This window comes from Lindgomyces ingoldianus (assembly GCF_010093535.1).
Source record: "Lindgomyces ingoldianus strain ATCC 200398 unplaced genomic scaffold BDR25scaffold_6, whole genome shotgun sequence".
In the NCBI taxonomy this organism is placed as follows: Eukaryota; Fungi; Ascomycota; class Dothideomycetes; order Pleosporales; family Lindgomycetaceae; genus Lindgomyces; species Lindgomyces ingoldianus.
In genome coordinates this window covers 1,288,094-1,304,631 of record NW_022985167.1, presented here as the reverse complement: position 1 = coordinate 1,304,631, position 16,538 = coordinate 1,288,094, and the positions used below count along the sequence as shown (strand labels likewise).

Sequence of the window (16,538 nt, the reverse complement as noted above, 5' to 3'; positions counted from 1 at the left end):
TGCTCCGACCGGCCATCTGACGCTAGACTTCACCTTCCCCCAGCCATGCCATAGGCTGCATGCCACTATATATCTTGACAACCTCGACGCATCATGGACTCATCTAGAGTGCTTCAAGTACAAATATAGACTACTAATACTAACATAGAACCTATACATAGTCGACAAGCGAGACTGCAAAGCCAAGAGCCTCGCAGAGAAACGGGGTATCAGGTCGAAGCTCTCCCGAATAAACGACAGCAGTGCACAAGAGAATACACCTTGCCCGCGCAATAACCACCAACCCAGTCCCTAGGAGAGTAGATATTGAAGAAAATGTCCGTGGCCGAGATTCCGTGGCAATCAAATCCTCCTCAACGCCGTGCGCAATCCTTCCCCCACACCCTTCTGCCTCGTATCCTCGGCTGCGTCGTCATTAATTTGTACCCATTATTTGTAACCGTCGTCCTCGCTTCTCTTCCTCATGTCGTCCCAACTGCCGTAGCGAGATGATTGTTTCATTCCATCCAGCCCTTACATTCCAAGAATCCCAACATCATACAATCACCTGTCCTCATTGACGGGTGGGAGGCTCATCCGTCGTGCGCCATTGGCATGGTCGACACGTCCTGAGATCATCTCATCTAACATCCTCGTCACGTCTGCTAGCTCTCGCTCCGATTTAGGATTGGAAAGGAACCCAACTGGGCTGATCGGTGAGCTCTTTACTTTTAAGCTGCAGGTACTGCCCTCGCTGCGTTGGTGTGACGTTCTCCGACTTCCCGGCGAGCCGTCACTACCAACCTCGTGTGCATTCTCACGTTTCTTGCCCGCCGACGTCAGCGCTGCAATCATCTTTTCTTTGTCGTCAAGCTGAGCGCGAAGATTGGAGATTTCTGCATCCTTCTCCGCGATGGTGGCGATTAGCCCTCCGTCTTCACTGCTCCCTGACATTTTTTGAGTGAGACTCATTGAAACACGTGAGTGGCTAGAACGTCGAGCTTGCAACAGTCGCTTTTCTAGAGTGCTGATATACCGGTTCTTGTCCGCGAGGTCTGTCTGTAGTGCATGGATCTGCGCTGTATGGCTGGCCGTGCCGTCTCCATTCTCTCCAAGTGAGTCGTCCTCTTCGGAGCCTTCCAAGGGTATTGAGGGGAACACGGCTTGAGAGCCTGTACGGCCCGGTACTTCAAGGGTAGCGTGGCTTGCTGATGACGAACGCACTGAAATCGGCTGGAAGTCGCCATTGCTAAGAACAGACCCGCGATCGCGAAGACTCATCGATGAGAAAGATCGGTTAGTGGCATTCACACCCAAAGATTTCGAACTTAGAATCAGCCGGTTCAGGTGCTCAATTCGTTCCTTGAGCGCAGTGCGGGCGAGCTGCATCTCAAGCATCTGTTCTTCGTGTCGATGTCGGTCTTCTAACTCACGTGCCTTCTCCTCTTCCTCATCTTTCTCTCGTTCCTTCTCCTCCTCATTCCCGTCTTTGTTATCTTTTGCCTTATTTTGTTCCTCGAGCTGTTTACGTAGCTCCTGGATTTCCACGCGGTAGCGGTCAAGCAACGCTCGGCTACCAGCATCTCCACCGGAGCCGAGGGACTCATCTGCCTTCTTAGCATGACTGATGATGTTATTCTTTGCTCTTGAAGCAAATTTCAGAGTATTCAGGGTTTCACCGGTGTGACTGTGGGCTGCCGCAATACTTCCACTTGACCCAATCTGAATCGTGCAGAGAATACTCACAAGAGAGTTTCCAGATAGAGCGGGTTGTAGCAGTCGGGTAAGCTTGCTGTCTCTGTATGGCAAGTGCTTTCCTTGGTCCTTGCTTGGCTTGTCCTTGTCTTTGTCCGACGCTGCCTTGTCCTTATCGCTAGATAGACGTGCGATGACCGTTCCGAGAGTCAGAAGACTCTTATTGATGTGCGATCCTTCTGTCCGTCTCTCCTTGTTGTCGGCAGCCTTTTCAGAACCTGCCAAGTCGATCAAACTGAGGGTGGAAACACGGACACCACCCGGAGCCATTGCCGACCGCTTGTTTTCCTTCAAGCTGGCTAATCCACCTGGCGCACGCTCTCGACTCTCAACGACGATCTGAACCACCGCATGACTTCGTGAACTGCGGGCGTTGAACTGTGTTCCAGCCACTCGCCGTGCGTTGTCACCCCGAGCGATAACTCTAAGGAGTTGTGTTGGACTTTGCACAATCTCTTCCTTTAAGGGCGTCGCGTATACCCCGCGCTTACTATCCTCCCTGAGCTTGATCTCCTCCTGTTGAGTCGGCTGGCCATTTAGTCCCGCTGCGACGGGTCCGGTAAGTAGATCATGGATCCTTTCATTGTAGATTTCCAGGTAGCTGACTCTCAGAAGGAACTCCCGATGTGGTGTCTCTCGGATGTAGGAGAAAATGTCGGTGATCGCCAATGGAATCACACCTGGGTTTGTGGCGGTTCCTTGCATTGAGAAGGTCTTACCCGTTCCGGTCATGCCATAGGCGAACACAGTCCCGTGATAGCCTTCCATCACCCGTCGGACCAGCCGCTTAGCGGCGGCATCATACACTCGGGCGTTATTGTCTTGGGTGTCAAACACATTGTCTATATTATCTCAGTCAGCGCTGCCTTCGGCGTCATGCATCATGTCGTGCTACATTACCATAAATGTACTCTCCGCCCTCCCGGCCTTTATATGAGACAAGTGAGCGTTTGCCGTTGATCTCCCATTCCAACTCTTGCTTGCCGTCGCTTGTCCCAACATCCGGCCGCACTCGTACACTGACAAGGACGTTCCCTTTGCCATCTTTATGGGTTGAGTGCCGGTCCGTATTTGTCTTATTATCTGATCGACCCCTCGACTCTTCGTCCCCGATATCTTCGAAGGTGGTTGCACTCGTTGCGTAGGAGCCTTGGGCCGAGGAGTTCCTGCTTTGGGGCGGTGAGGGTAGGCTCAGATGACCACTGTTCACGACTGCGACTGACTCTCCACTGCCATTGAGCAGACTGGGGGGAGTCAATGGTGACTTCGCCAGCAGGCTGCGACCACCTGTGGAGACCCGTCCCGGCTTCCGAATACTGCCCTCTCTTGAAGGGGTAGTCTTGGGGGTGGCCTTGGATCCCGACGACAACCTCTGATGCAGCGTGTCACTACTAGGAGTCGAACTTGCCGACAGAGGGCTAGGAGGATGACTTGCCGTTCTCCCAACATGTTTTGGGGGCTGCGGGAAAGCACCGATGCTGATGGTCTTCCGCAGCGACTTCCCGGGTGGCAGAGGACCTGCCGGGGAGGCATCGGTGTTCAGGGTAGGAACATTCGAGGTAGAGTTGGGATGACTCTTGAGTATCGGCCTCTGAGGCAGCGCTGAGGAAGAAACTGCGCGGAGGGATACGGCGGGGGAGGGTAGCAAAGACGCTGAAGAAGCTCGCGCCGACGCGGGGCTCACATTGGAGCTGCGGGATTTCGGCACGGGCAGTGAAGGCAGAGGGCCGGTGGGAGGAGCGATTAAAGGCCGCGACGGACGTGGAAGCGTGGTCGTCATGGTGTTGTTGTCGCGGCGAGATATTAGAGGACCTGGTGGCAGCCCTCTGATGGGGCGTCGACAATCCTAAAACCCTAATTTTTCGGGCTCGACCTCGCGGCGTTCATGTCCTCGCTCTCCTCTTTCGAATCTTGTGGCCAGCAGTAGATGTTGTGCAGGCAATGGGTCGTTCCAGAAACGTCTGAGGTGCTGGCTTAACGTCGCGTCACTCTGACGGGGAAGGCCTTGCGCGGTGTTGCAGGAGGGGGAAGGTTGTGCGTAGCGGGCGACAACGGGCAGCTGCAGGGTTGGACCTCGAGTCGTGGTGCACGGTACACGTGTCTAGGATTGCTGCAAGAAAGAGCTGGCTCGGATGACAACGTTGCCGCGATGCACAATGAGCGTGTCTGCCGGTCTGCGAGTCTCAACGAAGGGCTGGCAAAGGTTTAGGTTCGTGAGGAAAAGAAAATAGGAGCGTTAGGAGCGTTAGGAGCGTTGCCAGAGCTTGGCTTCTCCCAGCCCGCAGCAACGTGCAGGGGGAGGGTGCAGGGACTCGGGATTTGCAGGGCTCTGCCTCCCGTGTTCTTCGATAGACGACCGCGGGCTGTGGAGGAGGAGGAGGAGGAGGAGGAGGAGGAGGGAAATGATGGGCTGCAACGCTGCGTGTGCTTGCGCATGCAGTGCGGAGTTTCGACAGCCCAGTCACCCACCCACCACAAGGGAAGCGCAAAAAACAAAGTGTCTACCGAAAACAAAAAGGGGGTCGATGATGCGCGGGGGAGGTGGTGATGTCCACGGACGGCCGCTCGATGCGGTAAGAGACAGCCTCTTTTCGCATGGACGCTGGCTTCCGTCTCTGCAGCTGCAGATCGTGCCCGCGAATCCGGCACTCCCACTCCTTTTCAACCAGGTTCACGCGCGAAACGAGAAGCTCAACAGCTTTGTTGCCCGATAAGGATAATCATTTATTTATTTCTCCAAAACGCCTCCTTTTAACGAGTTTCTCCTTGACATGCCACTGCAAATACCGCACCAGAGCACACGTCGGCCCAATCTGTCACTTTAGCCCGTCATATTAACCTGTCTTTGCACATTAGGGAGGCGACGCACGCAAGCCACTGCACACTCAACCCCTCGTGATGTCGCTGACTGAATCCCAACGCTCCTTCTCAGAGGCTCTCTGCTACTCGGCGCGTTTTGAACGACCGCACCATGACACAATATAATCTCCGAGTTACAGTGGTTGAACGCAAAAGAGAGCTGGAGAAATGAGGGCAGTGAGCTTGTGTTTCGCGGGGGTCCAATCACTCGGAACCCGTGCATCACGCCAAGCCTTATGCGCACGTGCCATAAGGGGGAACCTCTATGCCGTTCAGGCACAGGCACAAACCTCCACTGACCCCACGTGGATTTGGAATGCCTTTGGGCATTGAGGTGGCAGAGAGGCTTCACCTCTGTTTCCTTCGGCTCCCCAGTTTTTTCCTTCGCGTGCTTTTCTTAGGATCTATGGATGGCATTCCCTCCATGTCCCAGCGTCGCTCTTGAAACATCGTTGGCCCACTTCGGTAGCCGCGTCCTCGGAAGCAGACCTTGAGTCGTAGTCTCCTTCCAGTAGTGTACCACACAATGAGTCTAGCCTAGCGGAGACGTTTCCAAGAGGAAGTAAAGGCACACAGACAGCTGAACATCCACCTCAATGACCCAGTGGGTCGGAATGAGCCTAATCTTTCTTACTTTGCGTCTCACTCGCTTGCCGGTTGTCCCGTCTTGTGCCTTCATGCCATTCTTGACAGGCTTGAGTTAGGACAACCCGCCATTCTGGAATAGAGCTGTGCATGAGGAACCTTACTCAAATCGCCGATAGTTGTAGTCCACGCCTCCTGCACTAGGCAGCAAGAGTCTTACATCTTTCAGAGTGTACCCCAACCGAAAAACTTCTTGCCAACACAATTTATGGCAAGCCATTGGCAACCCCATAAGCTAAGATCAATCGCCACTTCTAGTGCTCCACAGAGTGCGACGCGGGAAATCAAGACGCCAGCAGATTGGAGATTGAAATCCCGCAAGCCGCCCAGAGGGGACACACCGCGATAGACAGCTATACCGAATTTCTGATCCGGTCGGCGCTGGCGACCAGCGATATAATGGGAAGCGATCAGTCGTAGAGTAATAAGTTTGAGTGGAAGCGTCGCCCAACCGACAATTTGGGCTTTCAGGACCGCGCCTATCCTTTGTGATGGTTCTGTGGATAGCTGTGTGACCCGGTGACAAGCAGGTTCTTCGGGTTCGTCAGCAGGGGACAAGGCAATGCCACGCTGTATTGGGGTAGGAGAGTTAGTGCCAGAGACCTCAGTGTGAGTGGAGAGGACGTGTGGTGGCAAACGAACCTCCATCTCAACAATGCCTTCTCTGGACGTGATTCGAATCCTTGGGTCGTCATTATCGCCCTGACTTCCTTGAGAAGCTGTTGGAGATGCTGGAGAGAATGCCTCGGGTACTGACGTGGGAGCTACCGTTATATTGCTCACACTGCTGCCTCCTGGTAACGGTTGGATAGGCATGTGCGCCATTGGAATTTGGAGTCGACTGACGTTGGTCACTCGCCCTTGGTTATTCTCCATTGTCCGACTCATTTCAATTTCAGCTCTTCGTGTACGTCCGTCAGAATATTCTCTAGCTTCCGAGGATGGAAACGGCTTGCCCCACCCGAGTGTAACCAGGAGCTTGTTGATTGCGGTTCGAACCACGGGAGGGGATTTTCGCCTCAAGCCAAGAATCTGCGTCGCGCGGTTCTTCACGCCATCATCAGGGGTCTCCAGGTCTGGACGATCTGGACGAATTGTGGTAGACTCAATCGCTTCGTAAACAAGAGCGTAAACCCATCGCTCTAAGAAATGCTCCAAGCAGACAAACACTAATGGCGAGCTTATCGCTGATTTGATAAATTCCATCAAAGATGCCGCGGTCAATGCCGACGGTAAAGAGAGGAGTCGAATTGGTGACGAGCTTGAGAATGGTACGAAAGCTCTCCAAGGAGGAAGTAACGGCTTTGTGGGAAGCAGTGCAAGCCGTTGAAGGGTGGCATGGTAGGCGAGAGGGTAGAAAGCAATCTCCACGAGCAAACGAAAGCTTGACAGAATCAGTAGTAGCCAAGACAGGGTATTTGCAGGGAGCTTACCCATTGCTAATTAGGTTCTTTTGTCGCTGAAAGAGGAGCCTTGTCTTTCCGGATGCTCGTGTTGCAAAAAGAAGACGACTGATAGGCTGTAGCACAAGCGCTGCGTATACAGAAGCCTGGACGCCTACCGTAGACAGGACTCGGGGAAAGAATCCAGCATAGACTAAGCTGGTTCCAAAGGCTCGGTATTCGGACGTGACAATATCCGTGAATGGGATCCGGCTACCCATCTGAAACGTCTGCAAACCAGTAAGACACAGAAGAAGGGCCTTACCCCATGAGAGCATACCAAAATTCGATCTCTGAGCGAGCCGAGCCACCAAGTACACAGATTCTCGGCCAACCTAGATGCAAAAGCTATCGCATTTCCAGCCGACTCTTCATTCTCAAGCTGCTCTATCCGCAGCTCATAAGCACCCGGGAGGCCTTCCGAAGGGGAGCGGCGCCTCTCCACTACGCCAATAGCAGCTAGCACGTCGTTTTGAGCTTCCCGAAACCTTCTACCATGTTCCCGCGCGCGTGGGTTGATAGGGTGACCCCGTTCATCGTAGAGCTGGGCATTCACATTTGGTGTAGAGATGTCCTCCTGTGAAGAGTCAAGCTGCACGTATTCAGGGGAGGCAGTTGCGGGCTGGCTTGGTTCAAAGGCCGACCGCCCCTGCCAGCTTCAGGTCAGATGAGGTCCTCGACATTGAGATGGAGGTGGAGGACAAACATACCAGGGCAAGACGTGTTAGGTACGCTTGACGGCCCATTTTACCGAACTCAAGAAGCCTTAGCAGATGAAAGCAAAAGTAGAAGGTGCATTATGAGAGATTCACGCATCTTGCAAGTTTGACGACTGAGGTGGGGTGGACTGACGTTGGAGACGAGAAGGCACAACGGGAAGGAGCTCCTGGTGCTTATCGATAAGGGCTCTCGAAAAATTCCCGTAGCCAAGACATCGAATTCACACTTCTCTTATCCACCGCCATGCCCGCATCGCTTCGATAGCACACCGTCATGGCCCAAAGACAGACCGTCAGGACTACCTACGCAGTTGACAGAACCCTGCAGTCCATCTACTCCGGCGGCAGCGTTGCCTTGAGCGAAGATGGCTGCATTCTCGCCGCATGCTTGGGCGAAGATGCGCTTCTCACAGATATCGCAACCGGAGCGGAGCTGGCTAGGATAGAAGGAGTAAGAGGGCACGAAGCACACATATTTTCTGTGTGTACTAACTTGGCTTTCAGGATGGCGAAGTTATTACCGCGCTGGCATGTACGTCGATTGATCCTTCCCATTCCTACCGCTCTTGCTAATTTGCGCAGTGACGCCTTCTGCCTCCCACCTAATCGTTTGCTCACGATCGCTGTCTATGCATATATACTCTCTAATGCCATCTGATTCCGAAGAGAATTCGATCCGAGTTGAATTGTCACGCGCGCTTCGACCACACACCTCACCTGTTGTGACCTTGGCGGTTGATAATACCGGTACTCTAGTAGCTACCGGTGCTGCTGATGGTGCCGCCAAAGTATGGGATGTTCGAGGTGGTTACGCTACGCATACCTTCCACGGCCATGGCGGCGTCATCTCGGCTCTCCACTTCTTCCAGGTCGAGGTTGCTCCAAAGGAAAATGAATCGGCTGAAAAGACGAAGAAGAGGAAGAGAGGGGAATCAATGCAGGAACATGGAGCTGAGCACGGCCTTGCCGGCGGTGACAGCACTCTAGAATATCGACTAGCATCAGGCGCTGAGGATGGCAAGATACGGATATGGAATCTGCACAAGCGAAACAGTGTGGCCGTACTGGACTCGCATGTTTCTGTTGTCCGAGCTCTAGACTTCTCACTAAGCCAGAACGCGTTAGTTTCAGGAAGTCGCGACAATACCTTGATCTTATGGGACGCTCGGACATGGAAAGTCAAGCGCACCATCGCAGCCCTCGAGGGAATCGAAAGCGCTGGCTTCATCTGTGGCGGTCAGATCATCTTCTCTGGTGGAGAGCATGGACGAATAAGGCTCTGGCCAACCTCATCTGGGGATGAACTTACCCGGGAACAGCGGCCAGGAACAGAGACCGACGCCATTGTCGACATCCTACATTTCGACTCCTTACCATATCTAATCTCAGTTCATGCTGATCAGGTCTTCAATTTCCATTCTTTAGAGCCGGTCGATCTACCCTTCATACAAGAAGCTATAGACCCGCTACCTGTTTTTAGACGGGTGTCTGGCACCCACGATGAAGTGATAGATCTCGCGTACGTCGGATTAGATAAGTCACTTTTGGCGCTCGCCACAAACTCAGAAGACATTCGGATCATATCTCTGAACACGTCAAATGCCTCAGAAACAACTACGCAGACCATTGGAGACTACTTTGGGGCAGATGTTGCTCTGCTAAAGGGACACGAGGAGATCATCATCTGCCTGGATGTAGATTGGTCAGGTCACTGGCTAGCAACAGGGGCAAAAGACAACACCGCTAGATTATGGCGCCTAGATCCTAAGAACCATTCCTACAAGTGCTTTGCGGTACTTACTGGTCACGCTGAATCGCTCGGGGCCATTGCACTTCCGCATTCAGTGCCTCCTCTAGGGACCCCAGCATTTACTGATCCTCTTTCTCATCCTCCCGAATTTCTGATCTCAGGATCTCAGGACAGGACTGTAAAACGCTGGGATATCAACAAAGATGCCAAGAAAGGTCTACGGGCAAAATACACTCGCAAAGCCCATGATAAAGACATCAACGCCGTCGACATTGATCAGACAAGCACACTCTTTGCCTCGGCATCGCAAGATCGCACAGTCAAAATCTACTCAGCAGGTGACGGAGAGGCAGTCGGTGTGCTTCGGGGTCATCGTCGGGGCGTTTGGACTGTCAAATTTGCACCGAAAGACTCCCAGTTCCCGGGTTCCAGCACCAAAGGTCTCATTGCCACAGGAAGCGGAGACAAGACAGTAAAGATATGGAACCTCTCCGACTACAGCTGTCTCCTAACCCTCGAAGGACATTCTAACAGTGTGTTAAAGCTCTCTTGGATACCGTACCGACCCATTGATGCTCGCGATAAACGAGGCCCGCAGTTAGCCTCTGCTGCAGGGGACGGGCTGGTCAAGGTATGGGATACGCATAGTGGTGAAGCATTGTCTACTTTAGACAACCACACTGATCGCGTCTGGGCTTTGACCGTACATCCCACTTCCAATGCCCTCGTTTCCGGTGGCGGAGATAGCGTCATAACGTTCTGGGCCGACACATCGAGTTCCACTCTCGAAGCGGCCACAAGTGCCGAAGCCGAGCGGGTGGAACTCGACCAAAAACTTCAAAACTTCGCTTACGCAGGAAACTATCGCGAAGCCATTACGCTTGCTCTGCAAATGGACCAGCCAGGCCGATTATTCAGCCTCTTCGGATCCGTCGTCGAGACAGAAGTCCCAGATCAAGCAAGCCTCTCCGGCCTCCTCGCCGTCGACGACGTCCTCTCCCACCTCTCCGACTCTCAACTCTACACCCTCCTCCTCCGCCTCCGTGATTGGAACACCAATGTACGCTCTGCACCTGTAGCACAGAAAATTCTCTGGACCTTGGCGAAATCGTACCCTGCTTCTCGCCTTGCGAATTTAAAGCCGGCCGGCAAGATTGGGACGAAGGGGGGTTTGAAAGACGTTCTCGATGCGATTCGAGCGTATTCTGAGAGGCATTATAAAAGGGTAGAGGAGCTGGTCGATGAGAGCTATCTGTTGGATTTCACTCTGAGGGAGATGGATGAGGTGGGAGATGCTAGGGGGATTGTGGATGGGACGAGAATATTAGGGCTGAGTGGGGATCTGGTGGTGGTGGAATGAGGGGGAAGGTTTGTACTAAGTGAGATACTCCGGAACCAAAAATGCCATTACAATGCCATTACATGTAGAAACGCACTATAAGATACACTGAAGGCCATCTCCTCTAGGAGCCCCCGCCACTAGCGCACTATTTGGTTTTGGATTGATGGGTAAAAGGATCAGGAAAGCCCGTTTAATTCAGCATTCGCAGACAGATGTTATATAATAACATGCGATAGAAGTATGACTTGGAACATTTCATAAAGAGGAGGAGCTATGGAGTGTGGAAGGCTAGGTCTGGAGTTCACTAATCCTATTCGCATGGAGTATCACGGTGCCGTCATATATAGCATGTTATCATATGTCGTGGAACATAACCCGGGTCGATTCTATATAATCACCTTCTTGCTAGAATTAAGGAGAGTACTAACAGGATACAGATTTCTGTCCTAAACTACGTTGTCATGTTCCACATTAGGTGACAGCATTCTAGATTCAATTCGGCATTTAAGCATGCCTCACCAAAGGAGATGTCTTTCAATGCACTCGCCAGGAACGGGATCAGTCGAGCACTATGTTAGTCATGATTAGCGGCTTGGTACGGAAGGAATATTGACTTTCTTTACTGCGGGGCAACTCTACAACGAGAACCACATTTATTTTCTCCCAAGTACGCAAGAGTAGGCAGACTCTCCCGGATATAACTAAATTGCAGACGATCGATCATTGGGACGAGTTGCCTAGGACCTCTGTCCTGTGTATCCTATTGTTGTGAGTCCGGATATTGACAACCGAGCACGTTGGTGCAGGGCGACGTGCTGTAAGATTCTAGCTACCAATTCGAATATACAACTTCTTGGCGATCTGCGTTTCCTCAATTGACTTGACAGACGAGGTTGGTTTGATACTTCTCCATTCCTTGCGAGTTCGAGTACGGTTTTGTGAAAAGAAATTCCGGAGGACGTTTCGTAGTTAGTCATGGTGACATCTGTATCCAGACTTAACGTCAATCCTACACTTCGCTCTCCCTCTCGCTACTCCCTTCACCACAATACCTCTCCATCTCCGGGTTCCCTAAGGGGATTTCTATGGCGCATGTCGCAGCTAGACGGTCCTTCATGTCTAGCTTTTATAACACTTCAGTCGCACCGCTAGAACGGCAAGGAGATATTAGTTCAAGTACTTTCGAATTCATTCTCCCAAAACCTGACTTACGTCTTCACTTAGTTAGAGAAGCCCTTTGTGTGATTGCATAATTCAGCATTAGATCTCATTGTTCTGTACGTCAACTATACGCTAATACCTGAAAGGTTATTGAGCACCCCTTAGAAGCACGCGCAGAAAACTCCTCCCTAAAACCTAAGATGCTAAGCTTCGAGAAAGCGAAAGCATACGCACCTCAAGAAGGAGGAACCGGTTTCTTCGATGATGGCCGCGAGATTGAACTCCTCCATTTCATGTATTCCCATCCAACCCTTGATAGCATTCGGGGATCACCCACAAATGTACTCGCGGCCATTGACGAGTTTGGGAGGACGAAGAAGTACCTGATGAATGTGGGAGAGGACAAGGGACGTATTGTCGCCAACCTAATAGCAGAAGTAAAACCTAAAGTCATGGTAATATTTCTTCCATACTGTTGTTCACCTTCAATGCCTTCAGACTTACCACAACAGGTTGAACTGGGTGGCTACGTCGGCTACTCCTGCATTCTTTTTGGCGATGCCGTTCGCAGAGCGGGCGGGCAGCAATACTACAGTCTCGAACGCAACCCCGAGTTCGCTGCTGTAATCACGTCTCTCGTCGATCTAGCAGGCCTTTCGGATACCGTCAAAGTAGTTGTAGGCTCGAGCGATACATCTATTCAACGTCTGTACGATTCCGGTGACCTTAAGCATATCGACCTCATGTTTCTTGACCATTATAAACCTGCGTATACTACCGACTTGAAGCTTTGCGAAGAGTTGGGTTTGGTAACAGTGGGGTCGGTCCTCGCGGCCGATAATGTAATTAAACCAGGGAACCCTCCGTATCTGGAGTACGTGAGGAGCAGTGTTAAGGAGAAGAGAGAAAAGGCTCAAGAAGTTGAGAAGGGTGGCGTTGATGAGAGGTTTCCGGAGAAGAACGTTAAGATGTACGAGAAGCGGTTTGGAGAGAGTAAATTCAGTACAAGCAAAGGAAACCCGAATTTAGTGTATGAGAGTACTCTATTTAATAGTTTCGAGCCTACGGGCGTACCAGTAAGCCTTTTCAAGTTCCCCCCTGAAAATTTCACTGAGTAAGATTCTAGGATGGAGTTGAAATTACCAAATGTGTTGGAGAGGAGAAATAATATAGGTAGACAACGAATATTAATAGTTGCATCCCCTGACCTTTTTTTCTCTTAGGATTTATGCGTTGAATCCGACCATGCTTTTCATTATGGCTCTGTTATGGCCCTGTCCTCCCACCTGGCAGCCTTACCATGAAGTAATACTTATACGGCCTCCCATCCTGGAATATCTCCTCAAGCTCGGTTTCAGCCACAACCGTGAAGCCAAGTTGTTCGTACAGCAATTTCCCTGCCAGTGTGCCTTCTATATAGAGTGGCAAGCCTTCTTCATCAGCTTGCTTGATACCCCATTGTAAAAGCATTCTGCCGACGCCTTTGCGTTGGTAGGATGGGTCGACGAATGCTTGGCTGAGTTCTGTGGGTCAGGATATTAATTGTTAGTCTATATACACACCTTCCTCTTTACCCTGGTCTGATCTAAGGAGAGGGTTTGTCTGAGCAAGGAAGGGGGGGAGGGAAAAGTGGCATACCCCAGACATTATAGTTCCCTTTCAACACGCCCTTTCTTTTCTCTTTGATGATAGCTAGAGCGGATTCATGTGCCTTGCGGTTGTAGTTCTGAGGGAATTCGTCGATGTGCTCAGGACTCTGCGCCATCTCCTCAAGGACAGTCCATTGGAATCCGCCGGGACCGAAATAACCCGCGATCCCGACTATCTGGCTTGTGGCTTGGTCTTCTGCTTTCACAACATGCAAGTGGTTTCCTAGGAGCTGCAACCCGCGCTGGTAGAGCCGAGCACGCCATTGGCGTTCTTCAGATCGGTCTGGGGTAGATGGAAACATGGTAAGGTGGAGGCCGTCGGTGGAGAAGGCGCGCTCGTAGATTAAAGCGGCGGCCTCTGCATCTTCGGCTACGAAGTCCGACAATCGTATCTCTGGGGCTGGCACAGGGACCACCGATGTAGGAGGCTCCTTGAACTTCAGGGGTGGGCTGGCAATTCTTGAGACGGGGCTCAATGCCGTGGTTGACAGCGGACTTCCCGAACGAGATACCTCGAAGAAAGGGGACCCGCAGCGAGAGGAAGGGCTGGAGGGTGGGGCTGTGGAGCGAGAGATGGGAGGGTGGAAGGGAGCTGGGAATCTGCATTGCGGAGAATAGGTGCAATTGGATTGCAGGCCCCCGGGTCGGTTCTGATTCTTTTCTTTGTACAGATCTTGGTCTAGGGAGGGAGGAGGGGATGATTCGGAGAAATTGGTGCTCATTGTGCTTGGAGGATCCAACTATATCTGATTCGAGACTATAAGAGAGAAGCAAACGCAGACGTCGAAACGTGGAATCAGAGAGAATGTAGACCGAACGAAGATTGAGCCACTCCCTAACCTACCAGTAATTCCTACAGCGAACTTCGGCAGAATACTTATAATGCCACTTCCTTTGACATTTTATTCCCAACCAGGACAGATAAAGACATCAAGGCTGACGACACCATCACATCGCCACAGCATATGCGGCGCTGGAGGACAATAGCAGCCGTAAAATTTAAATTACGATTCGTGGAAGCGGGGAATTCACACAAGTATTGGCGAGTGCTACTTCCAGAGCTTAAATAGATGCAAACGGATGAAATATGAGATATTCACATGTTTTGGAGGTTCGTGAAGGTGGATGTGAGCCGGATCGGCGATGCGCGGAAGATTCCGAGAGTGGACATTTCCCTTCAACCACCATTCGATCAGCAATAAGATTCTCTTTGTCTCTGTGTGTAGTCATCCTCTCAAGTTATGCCTCGCTGAGTATTTGTCTAGTTTTAAGGGGAATTTGAATCTGGGTGCGATTTATCGATCGTGTGCCGCACATCTTCTGATGACTTAAGTGTGAACATTCAATCACCGTCCTAATCCACATTTCCAGCTAGAACCAAGCTTTTCAACTTTTTCAACTTCTTCAACTTCCTCAACCTTTCATCTCAGCACAGTCGCTTCGAAATGTCTGTTCCTATCCGGCCCGTCCTTGTTATCTACTCGCATGGCCGTAACCCACCTCTCAATCCGGCGCCAGACCTCAAATACGACATCCGCAGCATTCCAAACCCTCCCAAAGCCCTACGCGATACGAGTGACGGCCGTTCAAAGCGGATACGTGAGCACCTACTCTCCGAGCCGAAATTCTCGCAAAAGTTGGAGCTAGTTGAAAAAGACATCCGCATAAGGATGGACACCATGATTGCAGAAATTACAGCCAAGAGCCAGGGTATAGGCGGCGAGGAAGAGGCAGAGGCACAGACGCAGACACAGGCACAGGCGCAGGCGCAGATAACCACGCCGTCAAACCAAGAAGCGACACATTTGAATGAGGAACACTCTGACACTGAAGATGCTCGACGATCAACGAATGAGGTACTCCTCCGAGTCGGCTGTAATTGTGCGCTGGGCCATCACCGCTCTGTCGCCTTTGTCTGTGAACTCGCTCAACGGCCCTGGCCTAGAGATTGGCATGTCGAAGTCATACACCGAGACTTGGAGAAGAAGCGCTCTGGTGGCGTGAGGGTAAAACAGAAAGCTTCTTGGAAGGATAGGGGCAAGAGGTGGAGTGAGCATAATAGCAATCACGATACAGACATGCATTTTGATTGAGGAGTGGGTGATGCATGCGGCTATGATGTGGGGACTCTGTATACGTGGTTCAAAAGACAGCTGGGCATGGGTTGGAGGAGTTTGAAAGGAGAGAGAGTGAAGAATGAGCTTTGTTCGTGCCACGTGGATGAGGCTTGCTTCTCTGCTGCTCCAACAGCCTGTTTCTTGTGGTCGAATAAATCGGGAGGTGGATGATGCAGAAGTGCAGATTCGGATTCGGGATGGGAGTGAAAGAGAGGGTCAGAAATGCACACAAGATATGTCGGATGGGGTAGACCAACCAACGAGCAGTTGAACACAACACCACCAGCTCACGGGGCTTTCCGTGACCATTCATCTATGTCCCCGTTACAGAAACTAGGATGATGAGGCACAGTTCCGGCTCGCCTCGAGGAGTTCACCCAGGTCACCTGCACGGGATCCATGCGGTTTGTCTGGGCCATGGCTGGAGAACGGCCGGTGCACAGCCGACACCAAATGTTGTTCAGATCACACGATGCAATCGACGGTGGGCCTCTTTTCGAGGCTTGTGTCGAATCTGGATCACTTCAATCCCCTCCCGCTTGGCACCACTATTGGTCACTCCTGGGGTCCTTTGGTATATCGCTGACCTTTCGAGGATTGGATTCCCCGCAACATTATTCACGACGGAGAAATCCGTACTATAGAGCATGCTGTCACACAACGTGGAATATGACCTCGGACTAGGGCTGGATCTATCTGTTAACGTCTTCCTGAGATCAGGGAGAATATCAATACGCTGCATTTTTCTGTCCTAAAGGAAAACCCCTGTCATGTTCCACGTTAGGTGACAAGATACAGTGCTCTCCCATCTGCAACCTGCAACACAGTTTCCCTCTTCAGACCCTTGTACATCTGTTTGTACTCCATCCAAAGGGCAAAAAACGGTCCGCGTGTCTGTAGCCGGCGGTGTGCACCAACCTGCATATCTACTCCAATCCAACCATCTAACTTCACGCTTTGCCGCATCAAACTTCTTCCTAACACCTCAAACGTTCTAGCTTGTTCCCTATCAAGGTGTCAAACAAGCGAGAGAAAGCGCAATTTAATCTCCGCGACAAGCTTGTCCACCATTCCGAGAGTTTCCTAGCGTGCACGATGGAATGGGGCCGGGGTTGGAGGG

The 16,538-nt window shown here is 51.6% G+C and overlaps 7 protein-coding genes across 7 annotated transcripts; 4 read left to right on the top strand and 3 right to left on the bottom strand.

The window, feature by feature from the left end:
- Positions 1-543: 543 nt before the first annotated feature.
- BDR25DRAFT_214675 (kinesin-domain-containing protein) lies at positions 544-3,514 on the bottom strand (the record flags this gene model as incomplete). Its single annotated transcript, XM_033684806.1, has 2 exons — positions 544-2,576; positions 2,635-3,514. 2 exons carry the CDS (start codon positions 3,512-3,514, stop codon positions 544-546), a joined length of 2,913 nt encoding a protein of 970 aa, XP_033551635.1.
- A 1,889-nt stretch (positions 3,515-5,403) lies between these two features.
- Positions 5,404-7,426, bottom strand: BDR25DRAFT_214690 (uncharacterized protein; the record flags this gene model as incomplete). The annotated part of the gene is made up of 4 exons (XM_033684808.1): positions 5,404-6,622; positions 6,672-6,910; positions 6,961-7,329; positions 7,391-7,426. 4 exons carry the CDS (start codon positions 7,424-7,426, stop codon positions 5,404-5,406), a joined length of 1,863 nt encoding a protein of 620 aa, XP_033551634.1.
- A 220-nt stretch (positions 7,427-7,646) lies between these two features.
- BDR25DRAFT_255242 (WD40 repeat-like protein) lies at positions 7,647-10,503 on the top strand (the record flags this gene model as incomplete). The annotated part of the gene is made up of 3 exons (XM_033686344.1): positions 7,647-7,850; positions 7,904-7,931; positions 7,982-10,503. Coding segments are annotated over exons 1-3 (2,727 nt in total), but the record flags the coding sequence as incomplete, so codon positions are not given.
- A 1,349-nt stretch (positions 10,504-11,852) lies between these two features.
- BDR25DRAFT_384177 (putative O-methyltransferase) lies at positions 11,853-12,820 on the top strand (the record flags this gene model as incomplete). Its single annotated transcript, XM_033697855.1, has 3 exons — positions 11,853-12,107; positions 12,165-12,728; positions 12,779-12,820. 3 exons carry the CDS (start codon positions 11,853-11,855, stop codon positions 12,818-12,820), a joined length of 861 nt encoding a protein of 286 aa, XP_033551632.1.
- A 173-nt stretch (positions 12,821-12,993) lies between these two features.
- BDR25DRAFT_184733 (uncharacterized protein) lies at positions 12,994-13,152 on the bottom strand (the record flags this gene model as incomplete). The annotated part of the gene is made up of 1 exon (XM_033684242.1): positions 12,994-13,152. A coding segment is annotated over one exon (159 nt), but the record flags the coding sequence as incomplete, so codon positions are not given.
- Positions 13,153-14,494: 1,342 nt separating this feature from the next.
- On the top strand, positions 14,495-15,575 carry BDR25DRAFT_112063 (uncharacterized protein). The gene is made up of 2 exons (XM_033683591.1): positions 14,495-14,519; positions 14,567-15,575. The coding sequence occupies exon 2, from the start codon at positions 14,747-14,749 to the stop codon at positions 15,392-15,394; it is 648 nt and encodes a 215-aa protein (XP_033551630.1). The 5' UTR covers positions 14,495-14,519; positions 14,567-14,746; the 3' UTR covers positions 15,395-15,575.
- BDR25DRAFT_112060 (uncharacterized protein) lies at positions 15,576-16,130 on the top strand. Its single transcript, XM_033683590.1, has one exon. The coding sequence runs from the start codon at positions 15,757-15,759 to the stop codon at positions 16,060-16,062; it is 306 nt and encodes a 101-aa protein (XP_033551629.1). The 5' UTR covers positions 15,576-15,756; the 3' UTR covers positions 16,063-16,130.
- Positions 16,131-16,538: the final 408 nt, after the last annotated feature.